Consider the following 26,002-nt stretch of genomic DNA (forward strand, 5'->3'; position numbering starts at 1 on the left):
CTTGAGAGTCCCTTGGACTGCAAGGAGATCCAACCAGTCCATTCTAAAGGCAATCAGTCCTGGGTGTTCCTTGGAAGGACTGATGCTAAAGCTGAAACTCCAGTACTTTGGCCACCTCATGCGAAGAGTTGACTCATTGGAAAAGACTCTGATGCTGGGAGGGATTGGGGGCAGGAGGAGAAGGGAATGACAGAGGATGAGATTTCTGGATGGCATCACCAACTCTATGGACATGAGTTTGAGTGAACTCGGGAGTTGGCGATGGACAGGGAGGCCTGGCATGCTGTGATTCATGGGGTCGCAAAGAGTCAGACATGACTGAGTAACTGAACTGAACTGAACTGAAATGATAGCAGATATTGTAAGAAACTGTGGGGGAATTCCATGCTGGTCCAATGGTTAGGACTCCACTGGTGCTTCTACTCCGGGCGGTATAGGTTTGATCCCTGGTTGGGGAACTAATACCCAGCAAGCCATGCCATGCAGCCAAAAAAAGAAACTCTGGCATTTGCTATGGTGATGTTTGCTACGGTGAATTATTAATAATATGTGAAGTATGGGAATCTAGGAGGTCATAGTAGCTAGTAGGAGGCAGCTCAATGAGAGTCATGATGTAACTCTTCAAGAGGTCCCAAGTGTTAAAAAATGCATGAAACAAAAACACAGCTACCATGAACTGCCCGAAAAAGGAGTTCATGACGTTAGAATTTCTGCTGAGCCTATGGTGTCTCCTGAGTCCAAGAGCCACAGGTCTTCAACAGAATGAATCCAGCTCTCATTTTCTCAATGTTCCAGGCTCAGCACGACCAGCTATAAGATGGGCACTCTAGGGGAAAAGTCACAGCTCAATAAAAACAGCCCCAACAGCAAGAAAAATGTATTCTTGAGATTTAAGTGGCCTTGGGGCTCAGATATTTGGATCCCTGTCCTTCCCTGGGCTATGATACAGATTTTCCACGGGCAATATGCTTTCTGACTCTCAGGAATAGCTTTGAGAGCATCCCCTCGACAGCACCGACCCCTCTCTACAACTAGTACATGGAGCTGGCTCTCCCCAGCACACGAGCCATCTGAACATCTGCTGACCAGATACAGTTCACCGGACTTCAGCTTGCAGTTTCCCCAAGAGAATTTACAGTGTGAGGAACAACTGCTGGCTCTATAAACTGCCTCTCTCTCCCTTTTACTATGACTGTTTCTGCTCTTCTTAGGGAAGTTGCCCTGCTTTGTAACAGCTACTTGCCCTCTGAGCTTTGAGTGCCAAAGACAAAGGAAGACACAGAGGTGCGAAGCAGGGGCAGGGGGTGGGGGGAATCACACTCACCACCAGATTCCTCTATAGATATAGAGACCTCAGACGGGTTCTCTACGATACAGGTAAGCTAACGATCTGCCCTCCTTGTAATTAAAACAAGAGAAAGGGCCACTTCTATGAACTCTGCATGAAAGCCACACCTTTTGGGACTTCTTGGGCAGTCCAGTGGTTCAGACTCCACCTTCCAATGCAGGGGGTGTGGGTTCAATCCCTGGTTGGCAGCTAAGATTCCTCGTGGCCAAAAGCCCCAAACATAAACAACAGAAGTAATACTATAAGAAATTCAATGTGCCTATATGTTCCATCGCTTCAGTCATGTGCAACTCTTTGCAACCCTATGGTCTAGAGACTGCCAGGCTCCTCAGTCCATGGGATTCTCTGAGCAAGAACACTGGAGTGGGTTGCCATGCCCTCCCTCCAGGGGATCTTCCTGACCCAGGGATCGAAGCCACGTCTCCTGCATTAGCAGACAGATTCTTTACCACTGAGCCACTGGGGAAGCCCCAAGAAATTTCATAAAGACTATAAAAATAGTCCACATCTTAAAAAACAACACACCTTCTAGCAACAATGCTGCTTCTACACCTGGTTCAACCACTGAGCCCTTGAAGTCTCTCCATATCTCTAGGCCACTCTGCCTTCGTTCAGTCTAACAGAACTCTAATATCTGTATGTTGTGGGAATGCCTTGCCCTTGAAACAAAAATTCATGAGGTGCTAAAGACAACCATTCAGAGGTGTCTGTGAAGGACACGTATTAGCAGCCTTTCTATTTCTTTTTGTACCCTTCTTGCACTTGGTTCAGCAGGCTATAAAACCATGGGAAGAATTGCTTTTACTGTAAAGCAGCCTTCAGAGACATTCGCAGACTTCACATGCAAGGCTTGATTTAGGGTTTCCCTACATATACTCAGGCTTCCCTGGTGGCTCAGCTGGTAAAGAATCCGCTGGCAATGAGGGAGACCTGGGTTCAATCCCTGGGTTGGGAAGATCCCCTGAAGAAGGGAACTGCTACCCACTCCACCAATCTGGCCTGGAGTATTCCAGAGATAGGATAGTCCATGGGGTCGGAAAGAGTAAGACACGACTAAGAGACTTTTTCACACACACGCAGGCAACCTGGGTTCAATCCCTTGTTTGGCAAGATCCCCTGGAGAAGAGAATGGCTACCCACTCCAGAATTCTTGCCTGGAGAATCACTTGGACAGAGGAGCCTGGAGGGTTACAGTCCATGGGGTCACAAAAAGTCGGGCACAAATGAGCAACTAACACTTTCACTTTCATGCTCTCACTTCGTACTTTATCACTGGAGAAGGAAATGGCTACCCACTCCAGTATCCTTGCCTGAAGAATTCTATGGCCAGAGGAGCCTGCCGGGCCATGGACCATGGGGTCGCAGAGAGTCGGACATGACTGAGCGACCGAGCACGCACAGCCTGTGCGGGAGAAGGAGGTGTGCGCCCGTCATTGGTGTCTTCCTTTCAATGCTCAGCTAAGTAGACAATAAACAAACCACTTTTCAGAAAAAATTACCTCTTCCAACATACTAAATGATACCCTGGTTGTATGTGTTAACTTCCATCACTATAAAAATGAATTTACCTCATACAGTAAGCAATCTACTTTTTGAGAGTAATTCAGTTACATGATTAAAGCCGACACTTTTCAAAAGGTGGGGCTTTCTCTCATGGACTACGCTACAAACGGAATCTTAAACCTGGGACATTTTTTTTTTTAACTCCAGATACTGTTTAGAAGATGACAGTTATGATTTCCTATTATCAAGTAGTTAATGAAAAGGAAATGATGCTGATATCTTGGTGGCCTATCAAAAGACTTTTGCTGGTTACTATTCATTGTGAGAAAAATGAGTTTATTGAGGTATAAACCAGGATGGCCTGGAGGGGAAGGAGAATGGACATTCTGTCAGTGATTCTTGAGCAAACAAGCACTGGGAAACCATCAAGCCAGTTCTAATAGAAAGGCAGATCATCTGAGTCCTGGCCAGAATCCACTCATCACTGCTCCATCTCATATAAGCACAGCCGCTTGACCTCAGTGTCAGAGGAGAACTTGGCTGGACTTCAGGGACCCATAAGAGATTGTAACTGTCCAACTAGGAAGGCATAAAACCTGGGAAATGAATATGCTCCCTGGGGTGTCATCAGCACCAATGGGAAAGACCAGATGTAGCTTTTGAAAGGAAATCCAATCAAGGGTACACTTCAGGTTCTCTGGAAGAGAAATATCATTCCTCATTCATTCATTTTCTAATTCACCAATATTTGTCAAGCATTTATTTTGTGATAGGTACTGTACTAGGCCATAAGACTACAGAGATGAATGAGATAAAGATATTTAGCAGGGCTGTGCCATAAAAGGACCTTACCAGTTGAAATGAGAAATTTGGATTTTAGTCTAAGTGTAGAGGAAATCATGAAGTGTAGTGGAAATCACTCCAGTGGCTAAGACTCCACACCCCTGAGTTCAATCCCTGGTCAGGGAACTAGATCCCACAGGCTGAAACTAGAGATGTCACATGCCACAGCTACAGATCAAAGATCTGCACAGCTAAATGAGCAAATAGGCATTAAAAAAATAATTCAGAAGAGGGAAGGAGTGAGGAGGAGAGGAAAGGACAGGAAAAAAGAGAAAGAGATCAACTCCTTTATTACCTAGCTTACCCTTAGGGTTCATTCCTTTGTCATAATTATTTCTTAAGCTAGGAAGGATACAGAATTAGCCCTGAATTTTGGGGGCAACTCTGTTCAGCCAATACCCAACACTCAATGGAACCTTGAGCAAGTCACCTAACACTCAAACAACCTTGGATCACAAACAATCTGTGATCTCTTCCACTGGTTAACTTCTTCCTGTTTCTGTTGGCTTGTGCATGAATCTTCACTGATTATTTTTCTTTGAACACATAAGAAAAAAATTTTAAACATTAAAGCTTTCTCATATCAAGAAAGCTTGCAACGTCTCCAAAAGATCAAGGACAGCAAACACAGAGTCTGAAAAATGCAGTCAATGAACAGGTGTTGTGAAAAAAATTAAAAGGTCATCGAACACAAATATGTTACCCATAAAAATGCAACATCCTGGAGGAGGTGGGCAGCATGCTGGACCCAGTACTGATTTGGCAAGATTAAAACTACAGGAGAAAGGACACTGAGGTACAGAGAGATGGAAGGATCCTGGATTTGACTGACGATACTTGGTGAGAAGACAAGCTGCCTTTTGAGAATGTGCAATACCACTGAATGAGCTTCCTGAACCTGAACAGAACAGTGGCACCACAGAATTTGTTAAAGGACAAGAAAGGAAGTGGACCAACTTAGCCTTACAGAGTCTCCATGAGAATGCTCCCCCATAGTAAAACTGATGTTTGGCTCTTTGTTCACAAACAGATTTCTTTCTTAAAGGCAACATCCTGGGTGTTACAAGCTCTGGATTGTGATTCAGAAGGTCTAAACACTGGTTTCATCTCTGTTACCAAGTTATGATTTTTTAGAAAGGTGCTTAGTATTCCTGATGGTCTGAAAAACAGTTTATAAAAATGAGTTATGATTATCTATAGGGACCAACAAACTGTTCCAACTCTACCCTTCTGGGAAGGGTAGAGTAGAAATAACAGTGAGCTTGGAGATCTCAGGTCAATCACTTTTAGTCTCTGGGCTTAGTTTCTCATGTGTAGAATGAGGAAAGTTGGATGTGAGTCGCGTTCATGCCCTGTGTTTAAAAGCCTAGGACACTGGGTTATTAAATGAGCATAACATATTTTCTCTCCTTTGGATCCACAGTGATGGTAGCTTTGAAATCTTCCACACATAGATTCCAATGTTGCCAAGGCACTGGGAGAAAGACAGAGAGGACCACTCATGGTCATTCTGTAAATGGTAGATTTGGAGGGGCACAGGTCACTTCTGCTTACGTTCCATTGGTTAGAATGTCGCTTCTGTAAATGTAAGGAAGGCTGTTGTTACTGTTGTACAGTGACTAAGTCATGTCCTGCTCTTTGTGATCCCATGGACTGCAGCATGCCAGGCTTCCCTGTCCTTCACTATCTCCCGGAGTTTACTCAAACTCATGTCCATTGAGTCGGTGATGCCATCCAACCATCTCATCCTCTGTCACCCCCTTCTCCTCTTGCCCTCAATCTTTCCCAGAATCAGTGTCTTTTTCCAATAAGTCAGCTTTTTGAATCAGGTGGCCAAAGGATCGAAGCTTCAACTTTAGCATCAGTCCTTTCAATAAATATTCAGGGTTGGTGTCCTTTAGGATTGACTAGTTTGATTTCCTTGCTGTCCAAGGGACTCTCAAGAGTATTCTCCAGCACCACAGTTTGAAAGCACCAACTCTTCATTGGAAAGCTGGGATGTGTACAGTAGGAGGAGAAAAGCTTTTAGTAGTTACTTGTTGGTCTGTGCCACAAGACAGTAGGACAGACTTTAAGTGTGCCAACAACATATGTAAGCATGACCACTGGACTTAATGACTAGATGATAAAGGACACAAAGGTAATAAAAGGAACTGTTAATGGTTACTATCATGTGATATTCTGAAAGACAAAACTATTCTGATTTTTTTTTAATCTAGCAAAGAAAAGAATAGTCAATAAAAGTCTCTCTGGTTGTATGCTTTAAAAAAAAAAAAAAAGTCTTAAGACACAAGTAATATGTCCAGATAAAATTGATCAGTCATTTTCCTTCATCTACTTGATGCTAATCTATTTGGGTGTTAGAGCACAAGTGAGTGGTTGACTCTGTAAAATTTAAACCCCCAGAAGTGTTTTCAAAATATAATTAAGCTGCTAGGTGGAAATCTTTCATTCAGAATCAAAGTACACTTAGAAGACACAAGATGGAGAAGATAGAATTGTGCTTTAGTTCGATAAAATGGCCATGAAATGTGATTGTGCCCTTTAATAACCAGTATTCAAAAATTCTTACAATTTGCACTTTCGGATTAGATAAGAGAACTTTTCTAAAAAATGTCCTCGTTGCTCCACTGATGTCTCTTGCATTTCTGTATGAAAATGCCTATTTCTTTGCTGCCACGTACCAGAGATATGTCATGTCAGCTTAAACTACGGTTGGTACAGAACTCAGAGTGAGCCCCCCCGCCCCGGTGTTTGTTTAAATAGGGCTTTTGATTCACAAGCAATTAGCCATTCATGACACATGACACTGTAACTGATGTCATCAGAGCAGCTAATTAAGTGTACTTGTGCATATGACATGCCGTGATGCAAGAGACTCAGAGCACAAACATATTTCCTCGTGTTGGATTACATAGACTTAATCATTGGGCTGGAATTCATCACAGTCTGATTATGAATTTGGCCACGACCCCTTCCAAGAACCCGAACTGCTTGTTTCCAAAGAAATTTAATTCAGCATTCCTTTTTTTTTTTTTTTTACTTTCTGCAATATTTCTTGCACCTTCAATTAAATGAATCAGCTCTGCTACAACCGTTAGTTTATACTGATGAACAAAAATAGGCCAGTGAGTCTGTTTTGAGCTTACTTCTATTTCAGCATAAAACACAGGAAGTCTTGGGTAATGAACAGCAGCTGAGAATAAGACCTGCCAGAGTTGATCAAGACTGGGGTGAAGACGCACAGTGATCATGTGACAAAGCCTGTTTGCTCCTTCTGGGAAATGCAGAAGGGAGCATAGGGTCGGAGGAGAAGCCCAGGTGTGGGGATCAAGCAGAGGTGCATTCAAATCCCCAGCCCACAACTCACGAGCTTCGAGAACTCTGACAGTGGGCTGAACCCTATGAGGCCCACCTTCCTCATCTGAAATGACAGATAACAATTCCCACTTTAAAAACGCTGTCAGGAAGATTTAATGAGAGAAACTGGTACAATAAATAGTAAGCTCAGTACTAATGCCAGCCCCTTTCTCCTCATGATCCATTCCCACTTCTAGGACTTTCCACTGCGGTCAGCCTTCCTGCCTCTCTTCCTTCTATAGTTACTTTTTTTCACACTTGTTCTTGTGCATTTTAGAGACCAGCTGAACACCATATATATGACAGGCACAAGACACTCTTTACGCGCTCAAACAGTTTCTAGTAGGGTAGACAAGTAATGAGTACAGTTACCTTATCTTAAATGTCATCTGGGATCAATGATGCCATTTCTGTGGATCTTTATTTTCTTATGTATTAGCTGTGCCTCACAGCATGTTGGATCTTCGTTCCACAACCACAGGTGGAACCCTCACCCTCTGCACTAGAAGCATAGAGTCTTAACGTCCGGACTATCGGGGAAGTCCCAGTAGTAAGTACTTTTAATATTAATACAAGGATAAGTACATGGCTGGTGTGTGGGTCAAGCACATGAAAGGAACGTGTAATCCAGTTCCAGAGCAACAAAGCTTTGTTGTTGTTCAGTCACTCAGTTGTGTCTGACTCTGCGACCCCAAGGACTGCAGCACGCCAGAGTTCCCTGTCCTTCACTATCTCCCACAGTTTGCTCAAACTCATGTCCATCAAGTCAGTGATGCCATCCTATCATCTCATCCTCTCTCGCCCTCTTCTCCTCATGCCTTCAGTCTTTCCCAGCATCAGGGGCTTTTCCCAATACGTTGGTTCTTCGCATCAGGTGGGCAAAGTATTGGAGCTTCAGCTTCAGCATCAATACTTTCCATATATATTTGGGGTTGATTTCCTTTAGGATTGACTGGTTGAGTTTATGGCAAGCAGTAGGTTATGAATGACAGAGGGCTGGTGCACAGCAGGAACATTACACGCAAAATCCAGAGGTGAGAGAAAGCCTGGACCTGTAGGTAGTTCTATCTGGCAGGAGGCAGGGTAATTGTGGGACATGAACTTGGAAGTAGGCAGAAGGCAGATTTTGAAGTACTTTATAGACCTTGTCGAGAAATTTAAACTTTATCTAGAGGGCAATTAGGGACTACTGCATGGTTTTAAGTGGAGAAGGGGCAGAATACAATTTATGCTTTAGAAAGACAGAGCAGGTGATGTAGGAATTAGTCAAGACAGTGGGGCCAGCTACAAAGTTGTTGACGTTCTCCACGGAAAGAGATGGACAGGCAGAATCAGAGTAGGTAGGATTTTTAATTATCCCTTCTTCCTGGGATTAGCCTGGGAACTTCTGTGAAGTTTCTACTTAGTCAAATAGTTTTACCATTTTCCCCACCTACCTGGGTATTAACTATAAGCACAAGTATTTGCTATTCTCACTTGCATATGTCCTCTGTGAGCCATGGTATGTAAGCTAGAGCTAGAGTCCAGCTTGCTTTGATGATCGCTGTGGATTTCGTCCTCTTCCTCACTGGTGACTAGTGTCTTCTTTCTGTGCCAGTAGACCTTTCTTGACAAAATTACCTTCAAACCAAACAGAACAAAACAAAAAACCTGACTAGCTTTCTAGAGAATCTATTTGACTATAGTTAAGTTTGTACATGTATATATAGAGGGGAAGACTGTTTCATGAAATATAATCTCGCCACTGAAATGACCTTCCCTAACTACTGCTGCTATAACTTGGGAAGACCCATTAGTGTTTAATAAAACATGACACATGAATGCAGCTGAAGGGCAAAGTAGTTGAAGAATTCTAATAGCTTAAGGAATGTGCCGACTCTGAAAGTCTTATGAGAAACTAAGGCATTTTAGAAGCAATTACTCTAACTTACAATTTTACTAAACTTCAAATTAGAAGGAATTACACTTTGGAAGCACAAAATAAGAAAAAAAGAATCATACTTATTCATCTCGAAGAACTTTTAAATAAAAGAACTTTTAAAAAGTTAGCAAGGGAAAGGCTTGCAAAAGTGATGTTTGGCATGTAGAATGGATGTTTAAAATGTTTAACGGATGCTTAAAAATGTTCCGTAGACCCACATAAATACAGGAACTGCTGGTTCTTCAGAGAAGAGCATGAATGAATAGCAGGAAGCATCATTTTAACACTGGCCATTTTTTAAATTATTTGGGTTCACAATATTTCTTTGCCAGAAAGCAATGAAGTGTGAAACCAATCCAGTGAAACCAGATAGATTGGGACACCAGTACTTCCATATTTTTACCAAGCATTCAACATGCTGACATCATCTGAAGCCTATAGTTTAAGATCATAAATCCTCCTGTGAGGCTCATTTGTTAGTATTTGGGCTCATTTATCATCCCAAAGGGACAACTGCAAAGGAAAACACAATTGAATACTGTCGATCCATAAAACCTCACATGTTTGCATGTGACCTAATTTAAACAGAAAGAAATTCATCTGTATTTTCTTCCAAATCTACCTCCGTGCCCACAAAGGCCTTGAGGATACAAATGCATTTCTAAAAAAGTTTCCAGTTTTGTTCTCTTTTCTCATCTCTGATCATTTCCTGAAACTACCATTGTTGAGCGTATACTACACAACATTCACTATGGCAAGCACTTTATAAATAGGATCTTATCTAATTACAACAATATCATGAATGATGCTGCATTAGCCTGCTAGGGCTGCAATAACAAAAAGCAGTACAGACTAGATGGCTTGAAAAACAGATACTGTCTTATCATTTATCTTTCAACCTCTTTATACTGGTGTTGTACAGCATTAGCTGCCTTGCAGTTGTGGAGGCCAGACATCTGGCATCAAGGGTTGGTTCTTTCTGCAGGCTGTGAGAGAAGGATCTATCTGTTCCAGACTTCTCTTCTTGACTTGTCAATGGGCGTCTTCTCCCTATGTCTCTCTCTGTCCATGTCTATGTCCAAATTTCCTCTTCCTGGCAGCCCTGTGGTTAAGACTTCACCTTCCAATGCATAGTGTGTGGGTTTGATCCCTGGTTTGGAAGCTAAGATCCTACATCTTTCACTGCCAAAAAAAAAAACAAAAAAAAACCCATAAAACAGGAGCAGTCTTGTAACACAATCAATAAAGACTTCAAAAATGGTCCACATCAAAAAAAAAAGATTTTTATTTCCCTTTTCTCTCTTTTTTTTTGTGTGTGTGTGTGCCTAGATTTAACTTAAGTTATCTCTGTAAACAGCCTGTCCCAAATACAGTCACATTCAGAGGTACTAGGGTTAGGACTTCAACATACGAATTTTGTGGGGGACACAAATCAGTCCAGAACATCAGTACTATATTCCCATTTTACAGATGAAGAATTTGACCTTGAAAGTTCCAAGGTCAGAAAGAGAGTAAGATGTGAAGTGACTATTCCTCTGGGTTTACTGATTCCAGAAGCAAGCTCTTATTTGATACCTTGTGGGGCTTCCTTGGTGGGTCAAATAATAAAGAATCTGCCTGCAGTGCAGGAGATCCAGATTCAATCACTGGGTCGGGAAAATCCCCTGGAGAAAGAAATGGAAACCCACTCCAGTATTCTTGGCTAGAGAATTCCATGGATAGAGGAGCCTGGCAGGCTACAGTCCATGGGGTCACAAAGAGTCAGACATGACTGAGCGACTCACACTTTCAAACTCTTTTCAACTCAGACCCTACACCATATCTTATCCTATCCCCCCCATCTCTAGGCTTACCATAGGTATGAAAGAGCATCAGCTGATGAGCAATAGAGGAAAATATTTTTCTGACAGGGGTAATGGGTAGTATAAACAAAGGCACTTTGAAAGCTTCCATTTATTATCTACTTAGCATGGGATGGTAATAAGCATCTTAGAAACAGAATGAAAGAGAACTTGACCCTGCAATCTCGGATCTTTCAACTAATGATGGACAACACCAGTGCAAACAAGTTCAAAAGATAAATGGTAAAAGCTGAATAAATGTCTATTATTAACTAGATAATGAAAGGATTTCCACTAAACAAGAGCAAAGAGATAAAGTGGAACCAAAAGGAAGTGAAGGGTGTTTCATATTTAGATTAGGCTGGTCTGAAGGAAATCTGCATTTCTCTTCCTGTTATTTGAGCACAACTAAGGGAGGGTTTCAGAAGCCTCCGAAGAAAACAGTTCAGTGTTTCCTCAATTTATTTTGTGAAGCACATTACATTTTACATATTTTGCTCAGCGCCTCAGCAACGTGTTACCATTACAGATATTATAAAAATGGTTCTAAACAAAATGGCATTCACAAAAAATTTTAATTATTTAAGTCATAAATATGAAATCTAATACCGAATCTTACAAAAGTTTGATAGTATAGTAAAACATCAAAATTAGCTGAAGAGACATCTTGCTAAGTTTTTCCGTCACTTAAAAGCATGTCAGAGGGGCTTCCCTGGTGGCTCAGTGGTAAAGAATCCGTCTGCCAAGGCAGGGGATGCAGGTTCGATCCCTGATCTAAGAGTATCCCACACGCTGCAGAGCACCTAAGCCCATGCCCCACAACTATTTAGTCTGTGCTTTCCAGCTTGGGAGTCACAACCACTGAACCCAACCACCCTAAAGCTCGTGTTCTACAAGGAAAAGTACTGTCCCCTTGCCTCGCCGGAACTAGAGAAAAGCCTGCACAGCGACAAAGATCCAGTGCAGCCAAAACTAAATATACAAATAATTTTTAAAAAGCAAGTCAATATCTTTACTATTATTGCAATATCTTTACTATTATATAAACAATAGAAAATAATCATACTGAGTTCCATACATATGTGGAAACATCTCTCAAATGAGTAAACTTCATTTTACTTTTCAGGTTATACATTTTACATTTTACATTTTCAGGTGATACCAACTTGAACACAAGTTTCTGGCTGAAATAGGCTTTAAATGAAATTTATGAATAGTGAAATGTTAGTCCATTTCATGTGGGAAATTAATTTGGACAAAATAAAAAAAAAAAACAAACAATGTGCTTGATCACACATCTTAATATCAAGGCTAAATAGTGTTGACCCCTAAAGAGCAGTCTCACCCATGGAGTTGCCCAGAGGACTATGAAGAAGCAGAGGAAAGCATCTTTTTAGCATCGTCCTGAAGAGTTATTTACATTGTATACTCAGATGTTAGCCTGTAGATTTAGGAAAAATCAATTTGAATACTGTTTCTTCCCCTTTCTTTCATAAAACTTTGTCAAAAAGTAAACATCTTGGGTCCAAGCGACAATCTTTACCAAATAGTAAAATTTCTTATAATAAAAAATCTGTCAAGAGAGTGTGGCTACACACACACAGGTGGGCTGCCGTCCATTGGGTCGCACAGAGTGGGACACGACTGAAGCGACTTAGCAGCAGCAGCAGCAGCAAGCTTAAGCAAGCTTGAGCTTCAAGCTCAAATGTGTAAAGGAATATGATATACAACTAAGGACTAAAAAAAAAATCTAGAACAGATGTCCAGAAGCCCGGTTTCCTTGGGTGGGACTATGTCCAGTGAAAAATTCAGCCCCACTGAAAAGCCTAACAATGGATTCTTATCTTTGGAAGCTATAGTGATGCCCTGAAACAGTAATGGACTGTCACTATTTCTTCTAATTCCACTGAAAAGCACAGTGACACAATTCCAATGCATATGTAAATAATTACTAAGCAGCAGATAATTATGCTCAAATCAATAGCTGGACAGCTGGGTTACTCTATGTCAAAACCCAGGCAATTCAATGAAAGCTCCCCTGAGGAATATTCTTGGTTGTTATGGTGAATTGTGCTGTTACTTTTGCATTTTGATTGATTAATACACAATGCAGCTTGGCATATTTTCTATTTGGCATGCAAAATGCTGGTAACACATGAGAAGACATAGTTGAATTTTCTTACTATTTCTTAATGAAAATTTTCTTTAATCTTTCAGAAACACAGCAAAGTATTAGGTTTTGTGCATTTAAAAAGCCTTCACCTCAAAAATCTAAAAATAATATGCTGGCCTAAAGTAGGATGACTATGGAAATGTACAGATGCATCAAGAGAGTTCTAGCAAAGTATTCTTTTTTTGTGATATCAAAGAAAGAAGTTGATAGTAATTCTTGGAGAGGTAAAAATCTGACACTATAACATATACAGTTCATTTTAGAGATTTCTCTGCTAGTTCCATATGCATTCACAATGGATATTTATGTATCCTCAATGGGGAGAGTACATAAAATGTTTTTTCACCTTCAAAGGGAATGCATTTTATACAGAAGAAGAAAAATGAGGACATTCAGAACATTAAAACATACTTCATCGGGTAGTAGTGGAATCTAGTTTCTACTTGGGTTTCCTTACTCTGTCTTACAGGGTTTGCCTTAACCTTACTAGTCTAGTGGGGAGAATCCTAACATCTTTTATATACAAGTGTTCCAATCTTCCTCTCCTAAATCACTGCTCACAATCCCCATCTTATTCTCTCAGTGCCAATAGCCATACTTATTGGTGACAAAATGTGGTGTCTTATGCTGGGTGCCCTGTGGGGATGACAGTTTCATTTAACTGATGTGCTATCTCAACAAGACTGCTAATGTGATTCAGGGAGGTGACCTGAGCTCTACCAGTGCGTCCCCAAAGAAGAACAGGGCAGAGTCAACCAAGTACTTTTGGCTTCTTGTCCATGAACAATTGCACTGATATTCAGTCCTATGATAATGTGACTGACCATACTCCTTAGGCACTACTGACCACTGGATTTTATTATTTCATCCTGTCTCTCTTTTTTTTTTAAATTAATTTATTTACTTTAATTGCAGGCTAATTACTTTACAATACTGTGGTGGTTTTTGCCATACCTTGACGTGAATCAGCCACGGGTGTACATGTGTTCCCCATCCTGACCCTGTCTCCCACCTCCCTCCCCATCCCATCCCTCAGGGTTGTCCCAGTGCACTGGCTTTGAGTACCCTGTTTCATGCATGGAACTTGGACTGGTCATCTGTTTCACATAACACAAAGCTTTCTTCCCTCTCCATTGGCTTCCTCATGGGCCCCATGTCTTTTAATTCTTATTATTGTCAAACTTGAAGGGATCTGGTTATCTTTTTCCCAAGGCCATCATCACACAGGAAAACAATGTATTTTCCAACCTTCCCCACCCTACATCCCCTTAACTTGTCACAGCCCATTGTTCTGATTTGCATTGGAAATATAATTTGTAATTGCCTACAAATTAACTATAGAATTTAAATTTCTCTTCCGGGATTACTAGCGTAATCCAATCTACTTTGCTTCAGTTTCTACTTGACATGAGTATTTCAATGTAATTTTTTTCATTAAAGAGATGATGAGTGAAGAATATAAATTAATGAAGTCATGCCTAATAAAATGAGAAGGGTTTGGACAATGATTAGTAGTAGAAATTTTTTTCCCCAGAAAATTAGATGTGCAGAGTTTCTGTGTGCTTCTTTTTGTAAGCCTCTATCTGGTGATCCTTCTGGTAAAATATTAAAACTAAGCTCTTCTCAAGAGTTGAATAAAAGGTAGAAAAGCTATAAACACATAGGTATGTTTTAAGGTATTAAAATTTCAGAGGGGAGTTACATCTTCTTACACCAGCACTGCCCACGTGATGCTTTCTCTCAGCCTCATCATAATGAAGGCCAGAATGTCCCCTTGGAATGTGTTTACCATCCTGGTCTCTGCGTGTAAAAGTTTTCACCTCCTCTGAGCTACTGTAAAAGCACCACTTTTTTTTTTTCTTTTTTAGAGAGATTTTGAAAAACTAAAAATGTCACTTGGAAATAAAGGGGGGTAGGGTTTGCACACAGAAATGGGTCAGAGAACACAATGGTTGGAGAAGGCGGAGCTATAAATACAGCCACCTACATGCCACTTATCTCAGAGGGGCAGGCTCCTGAACACATGGGCTTCATAATACCAGATGGTCTATTTGTTCACAATATTAAAGGGCATCTAGAATTAGCTATAGTAAGGGTTCAAAGTTGACTGAAGAATGGGCACAGAAAGGCTGCCCTGAAGATGGCCTGTCACTCAGGAGTGTGGAGCTCCTAGGCCTTCCTGTTGACCACTATCTTACAGAAGCGTCACTCCAAATCTTTGTTGTGATGAGACAGAAACCTAGGACAGACGGAAGCACCGTCCTTTATCCTTCCATAATATTACCAGATTGTACCTCTTGAGGCATTTCCTTGGCGGTGCTGTGTGGTCTCCAGCTGAGAAAAGGAGTTTCTGACTTGGATTTTGTGGCTCACATCTCTTGCCTATCACATCTCTCTAATAAAACAAATAGAAAGAGGTCAGAATAACCAGGCAATATGTAAACCAAGGTTTCCCGTGCTCTGAGGTTCTGCTTGACTAAAGTGTGTTTGTGTGTGGAAATGTGCTCCATCTTTAACTAACATCTCTAACAGTAGGGTACTGTTTTAGCTAGGCAGACAATTCAAAGAATTGAAATGAGGTCTTTCAAAGCCAAATCTGAGATTAAATATTCAAAGTACGAACCAACAGACAAGCCATTGTAACACACTATGGGTAGAAACACAAAACTCAAAGGACCAGAGTTTCCTTAAGATCCTTTCTGAGTTCCTTATAATTAATTTCTAGTTACTTGGCCCACGGAAGCAGGTTTGCTAGAATTCAAGATGGGAAATAGAGCGGTCTGTATGTAGACGTAGATTTTATGAAACACACATAACACACACAAATAGACTATAAAATAGACTTCTAACCCTTAAAATATCAGAGGTCAGAAGCTCCAGTGGTCCATCATTAATGAGGCCAAATGAAATTAAGAGCACTCACTACATCAACAGCAAGAGAGCTTGCATCCAACAGAATCTGTGATGTTGAATACTAAACATCTGGCCACAAAGTGATGGATTTTCCTCTGTTGTCTGTCCATAAACTCCTAAATTCTCCAGCTTCCCAATTCATTGTTTTTTAAACTCATCTCTCAGCAATAACCTTCACACACCATAATTTTCATTAGCATGCTTCATCCCTCACTCTGCAGAAAATCTTTTATCACCAAACATCTCTATTGCCTCTCCTCTATAAATCAGCTCAAACATATGTCACTTCTTATCTAGTATTCTGATCATGCTCATATGCTCACCAATCTAACCAAATGCTCCATAGCTTCTCATCTACAGTTTCAAAATTTCACAAAACTCAAGTCTTACCCGGGGGTTCCTTCCCAGTCCCATTCTTTTTTTTTTTTTTTTTTAACACAAATTTGCTTTGTTTATTTAATATAATATTTTCCAGAGGCAGATATCTAGACTACTAGGCCACCTCTCAGCCCTTCCAGCTCTGTATTTCCATATAGAGAAGATCTATTAATAACATTAACCAAGTAAGCTGTATTTTCTGTTGCACAGAGTGAAGAGGCTGGTGACTTTCAGAAGTGATCAGTTGTCTACAAGCAAACACCTACACCTGTTCTTTAATACACATCCGATTTTATTTACAAAGGATTAAAGCTTCAGCAAGAAGTACCCGAGGCTAAGTCTCCTCTCATACAAAACTACAGGACATTAAAAAATGCCGAGGGGAGGGGAGGGTGACAGAAGGGAAAAAAAATATGCATATATTGTACAAATCGAGAGAATCAAACTGAAACGGACACAAGGTTTCAGGAGCTGCAAACAATTCCAGAAGCATAAATAATTATTAGGAGCTGCTACCAGACACCCTGGCAGGGCTGACGTTGATTTTCTCAGGAGCCGGTTTAGGAGGCGGACAGAGGCTGAACACCCAAATGCTCAGGCAGAGGACACCCGGCTACTTTGCAGAAATAAGGCAGAGGCCGCCTGTATTGCACAGTTTGCATACTGCTGCAGTGTACAGTAGAGAGAGAAATGAAATGGAAATAATGTCCGCAAAACAAAAACATGCCTAGTGACCCACCTACCAGTCTCAACCACTGGTCTGATATGAAATAGGAAATGAAATTCACAAAAGGAGCATCTGAGGAAAAGACAGTGGCATCTAAAAATATAGACATTTGGCCACTGGTTCAGGGAGAGCTCTTCAACTACTGAACATTTTGGTTCTAGAGACGGAATGGAAGAGACTCTTGCTGATGTGTTCTACTTTGATTTCTATGCTAAAATCCAAAAAGCAATCAACTTGTTTGGCTACCTATTGAAGCAACCACCAACCAACAGAGATTTCCCAATAAGCACAGTGTTTAACTCTCCTTTGAAAATACCGTGAAAATGATGATCCAGACTGAGCACTTCCAGTTAGCTCAAGCTCTACTCAGAGGGGCTAGAGAGCCTTCTGCACACCTCGTTTCTTCACTCTGGATTTTCAGAGAATTTCAAACACCTGGGGGACACAGCCATCCAATCTGCTAGTTTTTATACAAAGAACAGCAAAAGCAAAAATTAAAAATTTTTAAAAGCTAAGCAACCTTTCACAGAAAGGAAGTGACTTGAAACACGTAGGAAGGAAAAGGAGCGTGGGGAAACACGATGACTGATGGGAAGGACCGATGTCCACAAGCAATGATAAAAAAAAAAGGTTCCTTGATTTTTTATTTGAATTGTGTTGTTGCTGCTTTGATTATGGACGGTTTTATTTAGTCCTTGCATAGATTCCCCCACCCCAGTATAAAATAAGCTTGTTCAGAGACACCCCGGTTTGTTTTTGTCTCTGGAAGCCCGTACAGGTAAAGCAATATAAACTACTAATGATTCTTTGCTGGAGACCAAATGAAACTAGCTATCTTCATAAACCATGACTGAATGAACCAATACTGGAGAGAAACATGCAATGAGAAGAAAACCAAGAAAAACCCTGACCGTCTTACAGCCCAGCTTGAGCAAAATGTTACAGAATGTTAAAAAGAGGGGGCCTTTCCTATCTCTCTCTCAGAAAATCTGAAATCTTCCAAGCACTTTCTTTTCTGCCCATCCTTTGTAACAGACTATGAAAATATAGGAGGCATCTGGTGAGTAGGTAACTTTAAAATGGAAGAAAGAATGTGCAAACCGAAGTTTTTTCTAGGATACAGGCAGCAAAATTTCAGGTAAAAGTAAGTCACTCAAGGACATGCACTGAGGAGCGAAAAGTCCAGTATCATCCGCGAGATCAGAACAAGGTTCTCGTGTGTCCCATGAAATCTGCTCCTGTCATGTTGACCCTTTCAGATTCCAAACATGACTCCGATTTGAACGTGGTTGCATCTTTTGATAGGCGAGGAGAATATATCTACACAGGAAATGCAAAAGGCAAGATTTTGGTCCTAAAAACCGATTCTCAGGATCTTGTTGCTTCCTTCAGAGTAACAACTGGAACAAGCAATACCACAGCCATTAAGTCAATAGAGTTTGCCCGGAAGGGGAGTTGCTTTTTAATTAACACAGCGGATCGAATAATCAGAGTTTATGACGGTAGAGAAATCTTAACCTGTGGAAGAGATGGAGAGCCTGAACCCATGCAGAAATTGCAGGACTTGGTGAATAGGACCCCGTGGAAGAAATGCTGTTTCTCTGGGGATGGGGAGTACATAGTGGCAGGGTCAGCCCGGCAGCATGCCCTGTACATGTGGGAGAAGAGCATTGGCAACTTGGTAAAGATTCTCCATGGGACCAGAGGAGAGCTCCTCCTGGATGTAGCTTGGCATCCTGTTCGACCCACCATAGCGTCCATTTCTAGTGGAGTGGTATCTATCTGGGCACAAAATCAAGTAGAAAACTGGAGTGCATTTGCGCCAGACTTCAAAGAATTGGATGAAAATGTAGAATATGAAGAAAGGGAATCAGAGTTTGATATTGAAGATGAAGATAAGAGTGAGCCTGAACAGACAGGGGCTGACGCCGCAGAGGACGAGGAAGTGGATGTCACCAGCGTGGACCCTATCGTGGCCTTCTGTAGCAGTGATGAAGAACTGGAAGATTCAAAGGCTCTATTATATTTACCCATTGCCCCTGAGGTAGAAGACCCAGAAGAAAATCCTTATGGCCCCCCACCGGATGCAGTCCAAACCTCCCTGATGGACGAAGGGGCTAGCTCAGAGAAGAAGAGGCAGTCTTCAGCAGACGGGTCCCAGCCACCTAAGAAGAAACCCAAAACGACCAATATTGAACTGCAAGGAGTACCAAATGATGAAGTCCATCCACTACTGGGTGTGAAGGGGGATGGCAAATCCAAGAAGAAGCAAGCAGGCCGGCCTAAAGGATCAAAAGCAGGAGGAGCAATCTCAGAACTGTTATGAAGACCCTTGAAGTTCTTCATTCTTCCCTACTTTGCCATCATGTGGCCTCTGGACACTGTGGTCAGTCATCTGAGATTGACTTTAATTTAAAACAAAGGCCTCTGTCTTCCACCCAGGAGGTGGAAGGAGTGAATTTTATGTTTGAATGAAGAAGTGAATTATGGAAGAAGAGTATATGTCCCTTCCCTTTCAAGCATAAGCCCAAATAGACTCTCAGGAATGAGGATTTGTGAAGACATCAAACAGGAGTTTTGACTCTTTAAAAATGCTCGTTATGTTGCTGGAGGAGATTGCTGGTCTGCTCGTCTGTCTTCCCTGTACCCAGCACCGTTTCGGCTTCTCACTTCCTATCCCCAGTCCCATTCTTTAGACAGATTCCTCAAGTCAGTCATATTTAGAATCAAACGGAAAAACAAACTTCTCTATAGATTTCTCCCTTTTAATCCTATATGTACTTTCTCCCTATTCATCCTATACATCACTTTCTATTCTTGACCTCTCAAGCTCTGCTTTATTCAAAGTCAGCACGCAGTTGAGATCAACTGGCTTTTGATCAGCATTCCCAACGACACCTTGATTTTTATTATCTAAAAATATAGGATAGAAACGTGGGATCAAAACCAAAATAAAATGAATCCTTCTATTTTAATGCATTTCAATTTTAAACTATTTTATATCTTTCATATAATTATGTGTTTTATCTGATGCTATATACATGCTCACATAAATTTTGAAACTATTATATATTATGGTTTTTCAGCACTAACAAATGTGCAGAGCACTTACTAGTGTATAATTACTCTTATTTTGGGCTTTTCAGGTAATGCAATGATAAAGAATCTGCCTGCCAATGCAGGAGACACAGGTTAAATCCCTGGGTCAGGACAATCCCCTGGAGGAGGAAATGGTAACCCACTCCAGTATGCTTGCCTGGAGAATCCTGTGGGCAGAGGAGCCAGACAGGCTACAGTCTATGGAGAGCAAAGAGTCAGATGTGACTTGGCGTGCATGCACAACTTTTATCTTACTCTGTAGTGAGGTATCTTACTCTGTAGTAGAGACCAATGTTCAAGACTCCTTGAATACTGGTTTAATGTTTATTATATCAGTAAATGCTATTATTATCCCATTTCTACCTTCCCATGCAGGGGCCCCGGAAACAAATTTCAGTCAAGTTTACTAGAAGGAACCAGCTCATTTTGTTTAACTGAACACATAAGATTCAGGAATCCTTTTAACACCAGCTAGAAACAATTAGAACCAGGCACATTCACAAGACTCTTGCTCCCACCCTGATTTATCTTCCTTTTCAATCAAATAATCTTTATTTAATATCTTCGGGCTGGGTTCTGCTGGCATTTGCTTTGGTCTAGTCTCCTAGTGAATTTATTAGAAAGAAATGTAATTTAATCTGTGATTTCAATTTTCCACCAGCAGATCACACTTGCCATTATTCTTCCTAATAATGTTGTTAAAAATATGCCAACTGTTCTCTTTGTGAGATCATAAAGTTAAACAAAGTCCTTTTTCTAAAAGAATTTGATACATGCTTCTAATGTATACTATTACTTCCAGAGACCATCCCAGGGTAACAAAGTGACCCAGACGTTTGCTGCTATACAAGTAAAACATATGTGCACAGGGCCTGAGATGCAGAGGGAAATTCAAACCTATGATACCAGCTCATATGGGGAGACGTACCCAACACAGTGGTTTAGAACATTTTAGCATAAGGACAGGAAGAGAGCTTCCCAGGTGGCACTAGTGGTAAAGAATCCACCTGCCAACGCAGGAGACTCAAGAGACCTGGATCAGGAAGACCCACTGGAGTGGGAAATGGCAACCCACTCCAGAACTCTTGCCTGGAAAATTCCATGGACAGAGGGGCCTGGCAGGATACAGTCCACGGGGTCACAAAGAGTCAGACACAGCTGAACACACATCCACGTTGCACAAGGATAGGAGGAATGCCTGAATATCTGAAAAACCTGAATTTGAATGTCTAGCCTCCTCGAGCATTTATATAAGACACATGAGGAAGGAATCCCAACCTGTTTTACCTGAAAAAAAGTCCATAATCAAGCTTAATCTCAAAACCTACTTACCCTAAGCCTCAGTTTTCTTCTCTCTAAAGAACACAGTGGTTCTCAACCAGGTTAAGGCAGGATTGGATATAGCAGATGTGTAGTTTGAACAACTACATTTATCATTATAATATAATTTCATCTTTGGAAAATTTCTGATTTAATAATACAAACTAAAGAAAATGAAGGTTGAAGAAAATAAAGGCAAGGGATGTTTTTAAAAGGAAATCTAAGTTGAAAACAGCTGAAACACAGTAAACTAAATTCTCTTCCAGATCTAAAACCTATGATTTCCCCTTCCACCATCAGCATTTGGCACTGAACATGGAAGGGCTGGTTCTTTCCTGTAATTAGTGCTGCATATCAGCAGTAATAATGAATTTCAATCTTGCTTTGATTAAATATAAAACATTTAATTCAAATATTAGTCAAACACACAGACAACACAAACATCCGTTCAGACTCGTGTATGACTTGGCTTCTGCTAACCTCAAATAGCCGCAGAGTTCCCCAGACTTGCTAGTCTTGAATCATGTAAATCACATCCTGAAATGTTTTAAAGAACTCACAACTTGCTAGTTAATAACCAGCTGACAATATGCATCCTGTTTATCTTAACATCGCTCCTAATAGAGAAATGAGCTTCAGACCAGCTTCTCTGTGGACTATCTCCCCGGTGAATAAAACGTTTCACACTATAACATTTAATGCTTAAAGATCAGGACTCTTAGTTAAATGAATTAATCTGGTGTGAAAACTATTTGCATTTTTAACATCATCAGAATTTCTTTCACCCCCAACTGTTTAGTTCACTGCTTGTTTGATTATAATTAGCAAGAGAGGAGGGGGAAGACATTTTATTCAATGCTAAATGGCATTCAAGAATTTTCAAAAGAAACACAGAATGAGTAGGTGGGACGAAGGAGCCGCAGGGCTCTTTTAAGAGAGGAAGTAATCTTTCTGCATGAAGAAGTGTAGTCTGCTCTTAAACCAACAGTTCATTTTCCCATGTGTATCTTGGATTCAACTCATTCATGTGAATATTTTGGTGATATATATCTAGCCATTACTTTGTGCCATTGCTAGATGATGAAGGATGCAAAGTCACAAACAACAGGAAACTGTGGCTGAAGGATGGGGTGGGAAAGTTAGTTTACTTCTGACTTTAGATAAATGAGATTCTGAGATTGTACCAGGAGGGTTGTAGCAATCAGTTTCCAAGGCTTGTGTTCTCCAACATTTAGAGGCCAGGGAGGACCAGGTAATCTTTTAGAAGGCTCTGGCCAAATCTCCAACCTTAATATCACCTTCCCTGTGCTCCTCCTGTTCCAGCAGCAATAGCCTCTTTTCTGTGCCCAAAATATGCTCAAATGAGTTTTCCCTCTGACCCACACATGAGAATCCCTCTGCTGAAGACCCTGCAGGTGGGCACCTCCCCCTCCTTCATTTCTCCCCCAGTGAGTTACCTCCTAGGAATTCCACACAGCATTCGTCATAATCACCATCACGATTCTCAATAATTTGATTTATTTGTTTACCTGTTTACTGCCTGCCTGTCTCCACTAAAAAGTAAACGGAGTAAGGGCAGGGACCTTCTTGAGAGGACATCACATCTGAACTAAGTTGAAAACACCAAGAAGAGTTAACTGGGGAACAAAGGAGAAAGTAGAGCAGTGGTTTCCTAGTACAGAAAACACTATATAGAGCTGGTCCTCAGTGTCCATGGGCTCTGCAACCAGGGATTCAACCAACTGTGAACTGAATATTCAGGAAGAAAAAAAATCCCAGAAAATTCCAAAAAGCAAAACTTCAATTTGCCACACTCTAGCAACTATTACCATAGTATTTACATCGTATTTACAGCTATTTACATAGCATTTACATTGAATTAGGTATTCTAAGTAATCTAGGGGCTTCCCTGGTGGCTCAGATGGTAAAGAATCTGCCTGCAAATGCAGGAGATGTGAGCAGAATCTCTGGGTAGGAAAGATACCCTGGAGGAGGACATGGCAACCCACTCCACTGTTCTTGCCTGGAGAATCCCATGGACAGAGGAGCCTGACAGGCTACAGTCCATGGGCGCAAAGAATTGCACACAGCTAAGTGAGTCATCTAGAGATGATTTAAAGTATATAGGAGGATGTGTGTAGGTTGTATGCAGATACTACATAATTTGATATAAGACTTGAGCATCTGGGGATTTGGGGAATCCTGGAAACAAACCCCTGTGGATGCCAAGGGACAACTGTGTGTGTGTGTGTGTGTGTGTGTATGCATTCATTTATGCATACATGTATGAAAGCACATAGGTTATTTGTTTTGAGCTAAAAGATGTAAAATAGTTCTCTCATTCAATCTCTGCTCCAGAAGCCTTGTTACTGGCTGAAATAGCCCCCAACAATGGCAGAACTGCTTAAAGAAACACACTGCCTGGAAATTCCACACTGTTTTATGTACCTTAACTCACAGAATCCAATCCACCTTACAACCCCACGAGGAGGCCACTGAGATACAAAAAATGTGAAACAGCCCAAAGTCACTCTGCTCAAAGAACAGAGCCAGATTTTCAGCATAGGCTGCTCAAACTCCAGAGTTCAGAACTACCAAGCCAAACACCACTCCTTTTATATTTGTGCATTGGAGGTTCCTAATGTTCTTGCCTGGAGAATCCCAGGGACGGGGGAGCCTGGTGGGCTGCCGTCTGTGGGGTCGCACAGAGTCGGACACGACTGAACTTAGCAGCAGCAGCAATGAAATGATAGAATGTTATAGGAAGGGATGAAAACCAGAAGTCCATTCCGTATACTGGACTCAGACATGGTGCAAATGGTAATCCATGTACCTGACGCATCATCCCGTACATTCCTGGTGGCCAGTGGGGCCAGGGTGGCTGGAGTCCAGGTGACAGTCTCAGGCCCTAAACACTTGTGTGTTTACCCCAAGATGCCTGACAAAAGGTGTCATTTCCTGTATCTGTGATCTTGGGAAGAAGGTTGAGACGGAATGGCTGAGCCATCACTCCACATTCAAAGTTTACGGCAAGCTAGCTGACTTGCTGAATTGGGTACACACCCAGAGCAGCACAGAAGAGAATGGAACACAAGCCCACAGTGGGGTGTGAAGGAGGAGCAGACAAGATGAAGGTGGAAGGAGCAGATTTACATGTGAGGAACCTGGGAGTATGGGGTGGAGGGAAGAGGGGAGGGTAGAGAACTCAGAAAGAGCAGGTCCCTCAGTGAACCCCAGAAAGAGCCTGCCACCTCTCCACAAGTCCACCAGCTAGTCATCTTTATCCAAAACCAGAGTCATGTGTGGGCATGTTAGGAAGAAAACTTACCTAATCTCTCTCAACAGGGAGGTGTTAATTTGATAATTCTCAGAAGATCTGGTAAAGGACAATGAGATTAATTAAAGGGGAGAAGAAATTTTCTCTAGTCTTCAAAATTCTTTTGGCTTACCGCATAATATACAGGAAAATTACTGTATGTCTGAGCATATGTGTGTGTGTGTGTGTGTATTTGTATAGTAACACTCTTAATGTACCTGGTGTGCCTCCTACAAACTTCTCTCCTTCCTCTTGTTACAGTTTGGGGTGCTTATTGCCCTTAAATCATCTGGGACAATGACCCTGTCTTATTCATCTTTGTAGGCTAGTAGCTAGTACAATACTTGGCACACAGAAGATTCCGAGTAAATACTCAGTAAGTAAAGGAAAGAAAATCTAGAGCTTTCTCAAATAAAGATATAATGCAAGTTGAAAGAAACAAGTTATAATCTTTGTTTCTGTTGGCAGGAACTTTAAATGTCAATATATTATCATTTCCTTATTTAATGTCCTGATCCACTGACCACACTTGCCCTGTATTCTCTAGTTATCAAGAAGCAAAACTACGACAACATCTACATTATCACCCAAGATAAGGAACCATTTGAATCTATCTGTGTTATTGGCCTAAGTATAACTCAAGCATTTTGATTTCTAGAAATTTTATGATAAAAAAAATCCTAGAAACAAAGCTGATCTCTAAAAAAATTCACAAGAGGAAATTTACCTCTGACAATATTTAACTAACCAAACTGAAAATGTCAATTCAACAAGTCACAGAAGTTTCTGTTCACTGTCCAAGGAAGACAAATGCAACATCATTCCTTACTTAAATGCCTTGTTGCTATTCACTCGCTAAGTTGTTTAGGGCTCTTTGCTACTCCATGAACTGCAACACGCCAGGTACTGGAGTTTGCTAAAATTCATGTCATATTTCTTTCATGGGTCAAATTTGCTGTGATTTCCACTGCAATAAAAATGTTCAGAGGGAAAACATCCAGGGTGGAAAACAGAGAGACGGTGTGGAGCCTTCAAGTTCCAGACGGCCAGTGACAGAACTTTGAAGAGCATGTGAGACTTTGCTACTATGGGCTGTTATTTACAGATGCTCACTTCTGCCTTTCAAAATAATTTTCCTGTTTACCACACGTAAATCGCTTATAATTAATGGTTTTTATTGACTACTTATTGACTCAAGATTTCAGAATGCTCTGGCTATCACTACAGAAGGAAAAAATCTTGTTGCACAGCTCCGACAGT

General features: G+C 41.1%; 1 protein-coding gene and 1 pseudogene across 2 annotated transcripts in view; both read left to right on the top strand.

The window, feature by feature from the left end:
• LOC105004834 (retinoblastoma-binding protein 5-like) overlaps window positions 1–4,690 on the top strand; it is a 7,112-nt gene extending 2,422 nt beyond the window's left edge. Inside the window, 3 exon segments of the mRNA XM_010862571.1 lie at window positions 1,212–1,284; window positions 4,475–4,560; window positions 4,563–4,690. Of these exon segments, the coding sequence (XP_010860873.1) occupies window positions 1,212–1,284; window positions 4,475–4,560; window positions 4,563–4,690 (287 nt within the window).
• A 13,419-nt stretch (window positions 4,691–18,109) lies between these two features.
• LOC105004820 lies at window positions 18,110–19,790 on the top strand (annotated as a pseudogene). Its single transcript, XR_827260.1, has one exon. The product of XR_827260.1 is annotated as a retinoblastoma-binding protein 5 pseudogene (transcript).
• The last annotated feature ends 6,212 nt before the right edge of the window (window positions 19,791–26,002 follow it).

This window comes from Bison bison, unplaced genomic scaffold (assembly GCF_000754665.1).
Source record: "Bison bison bison isolate TAMUID 2011002044 unplaced genomic scaffold, Bison_UMD1.0 scf7180017864483, whole genome shotgun sequence".
In the NCBI taxonomy this organism is placed as follows: Eukaryota; Metazoa; Chordata; class Mammalia; order Artiodactyla; family Bovidae; genus Bison; species Bison bison.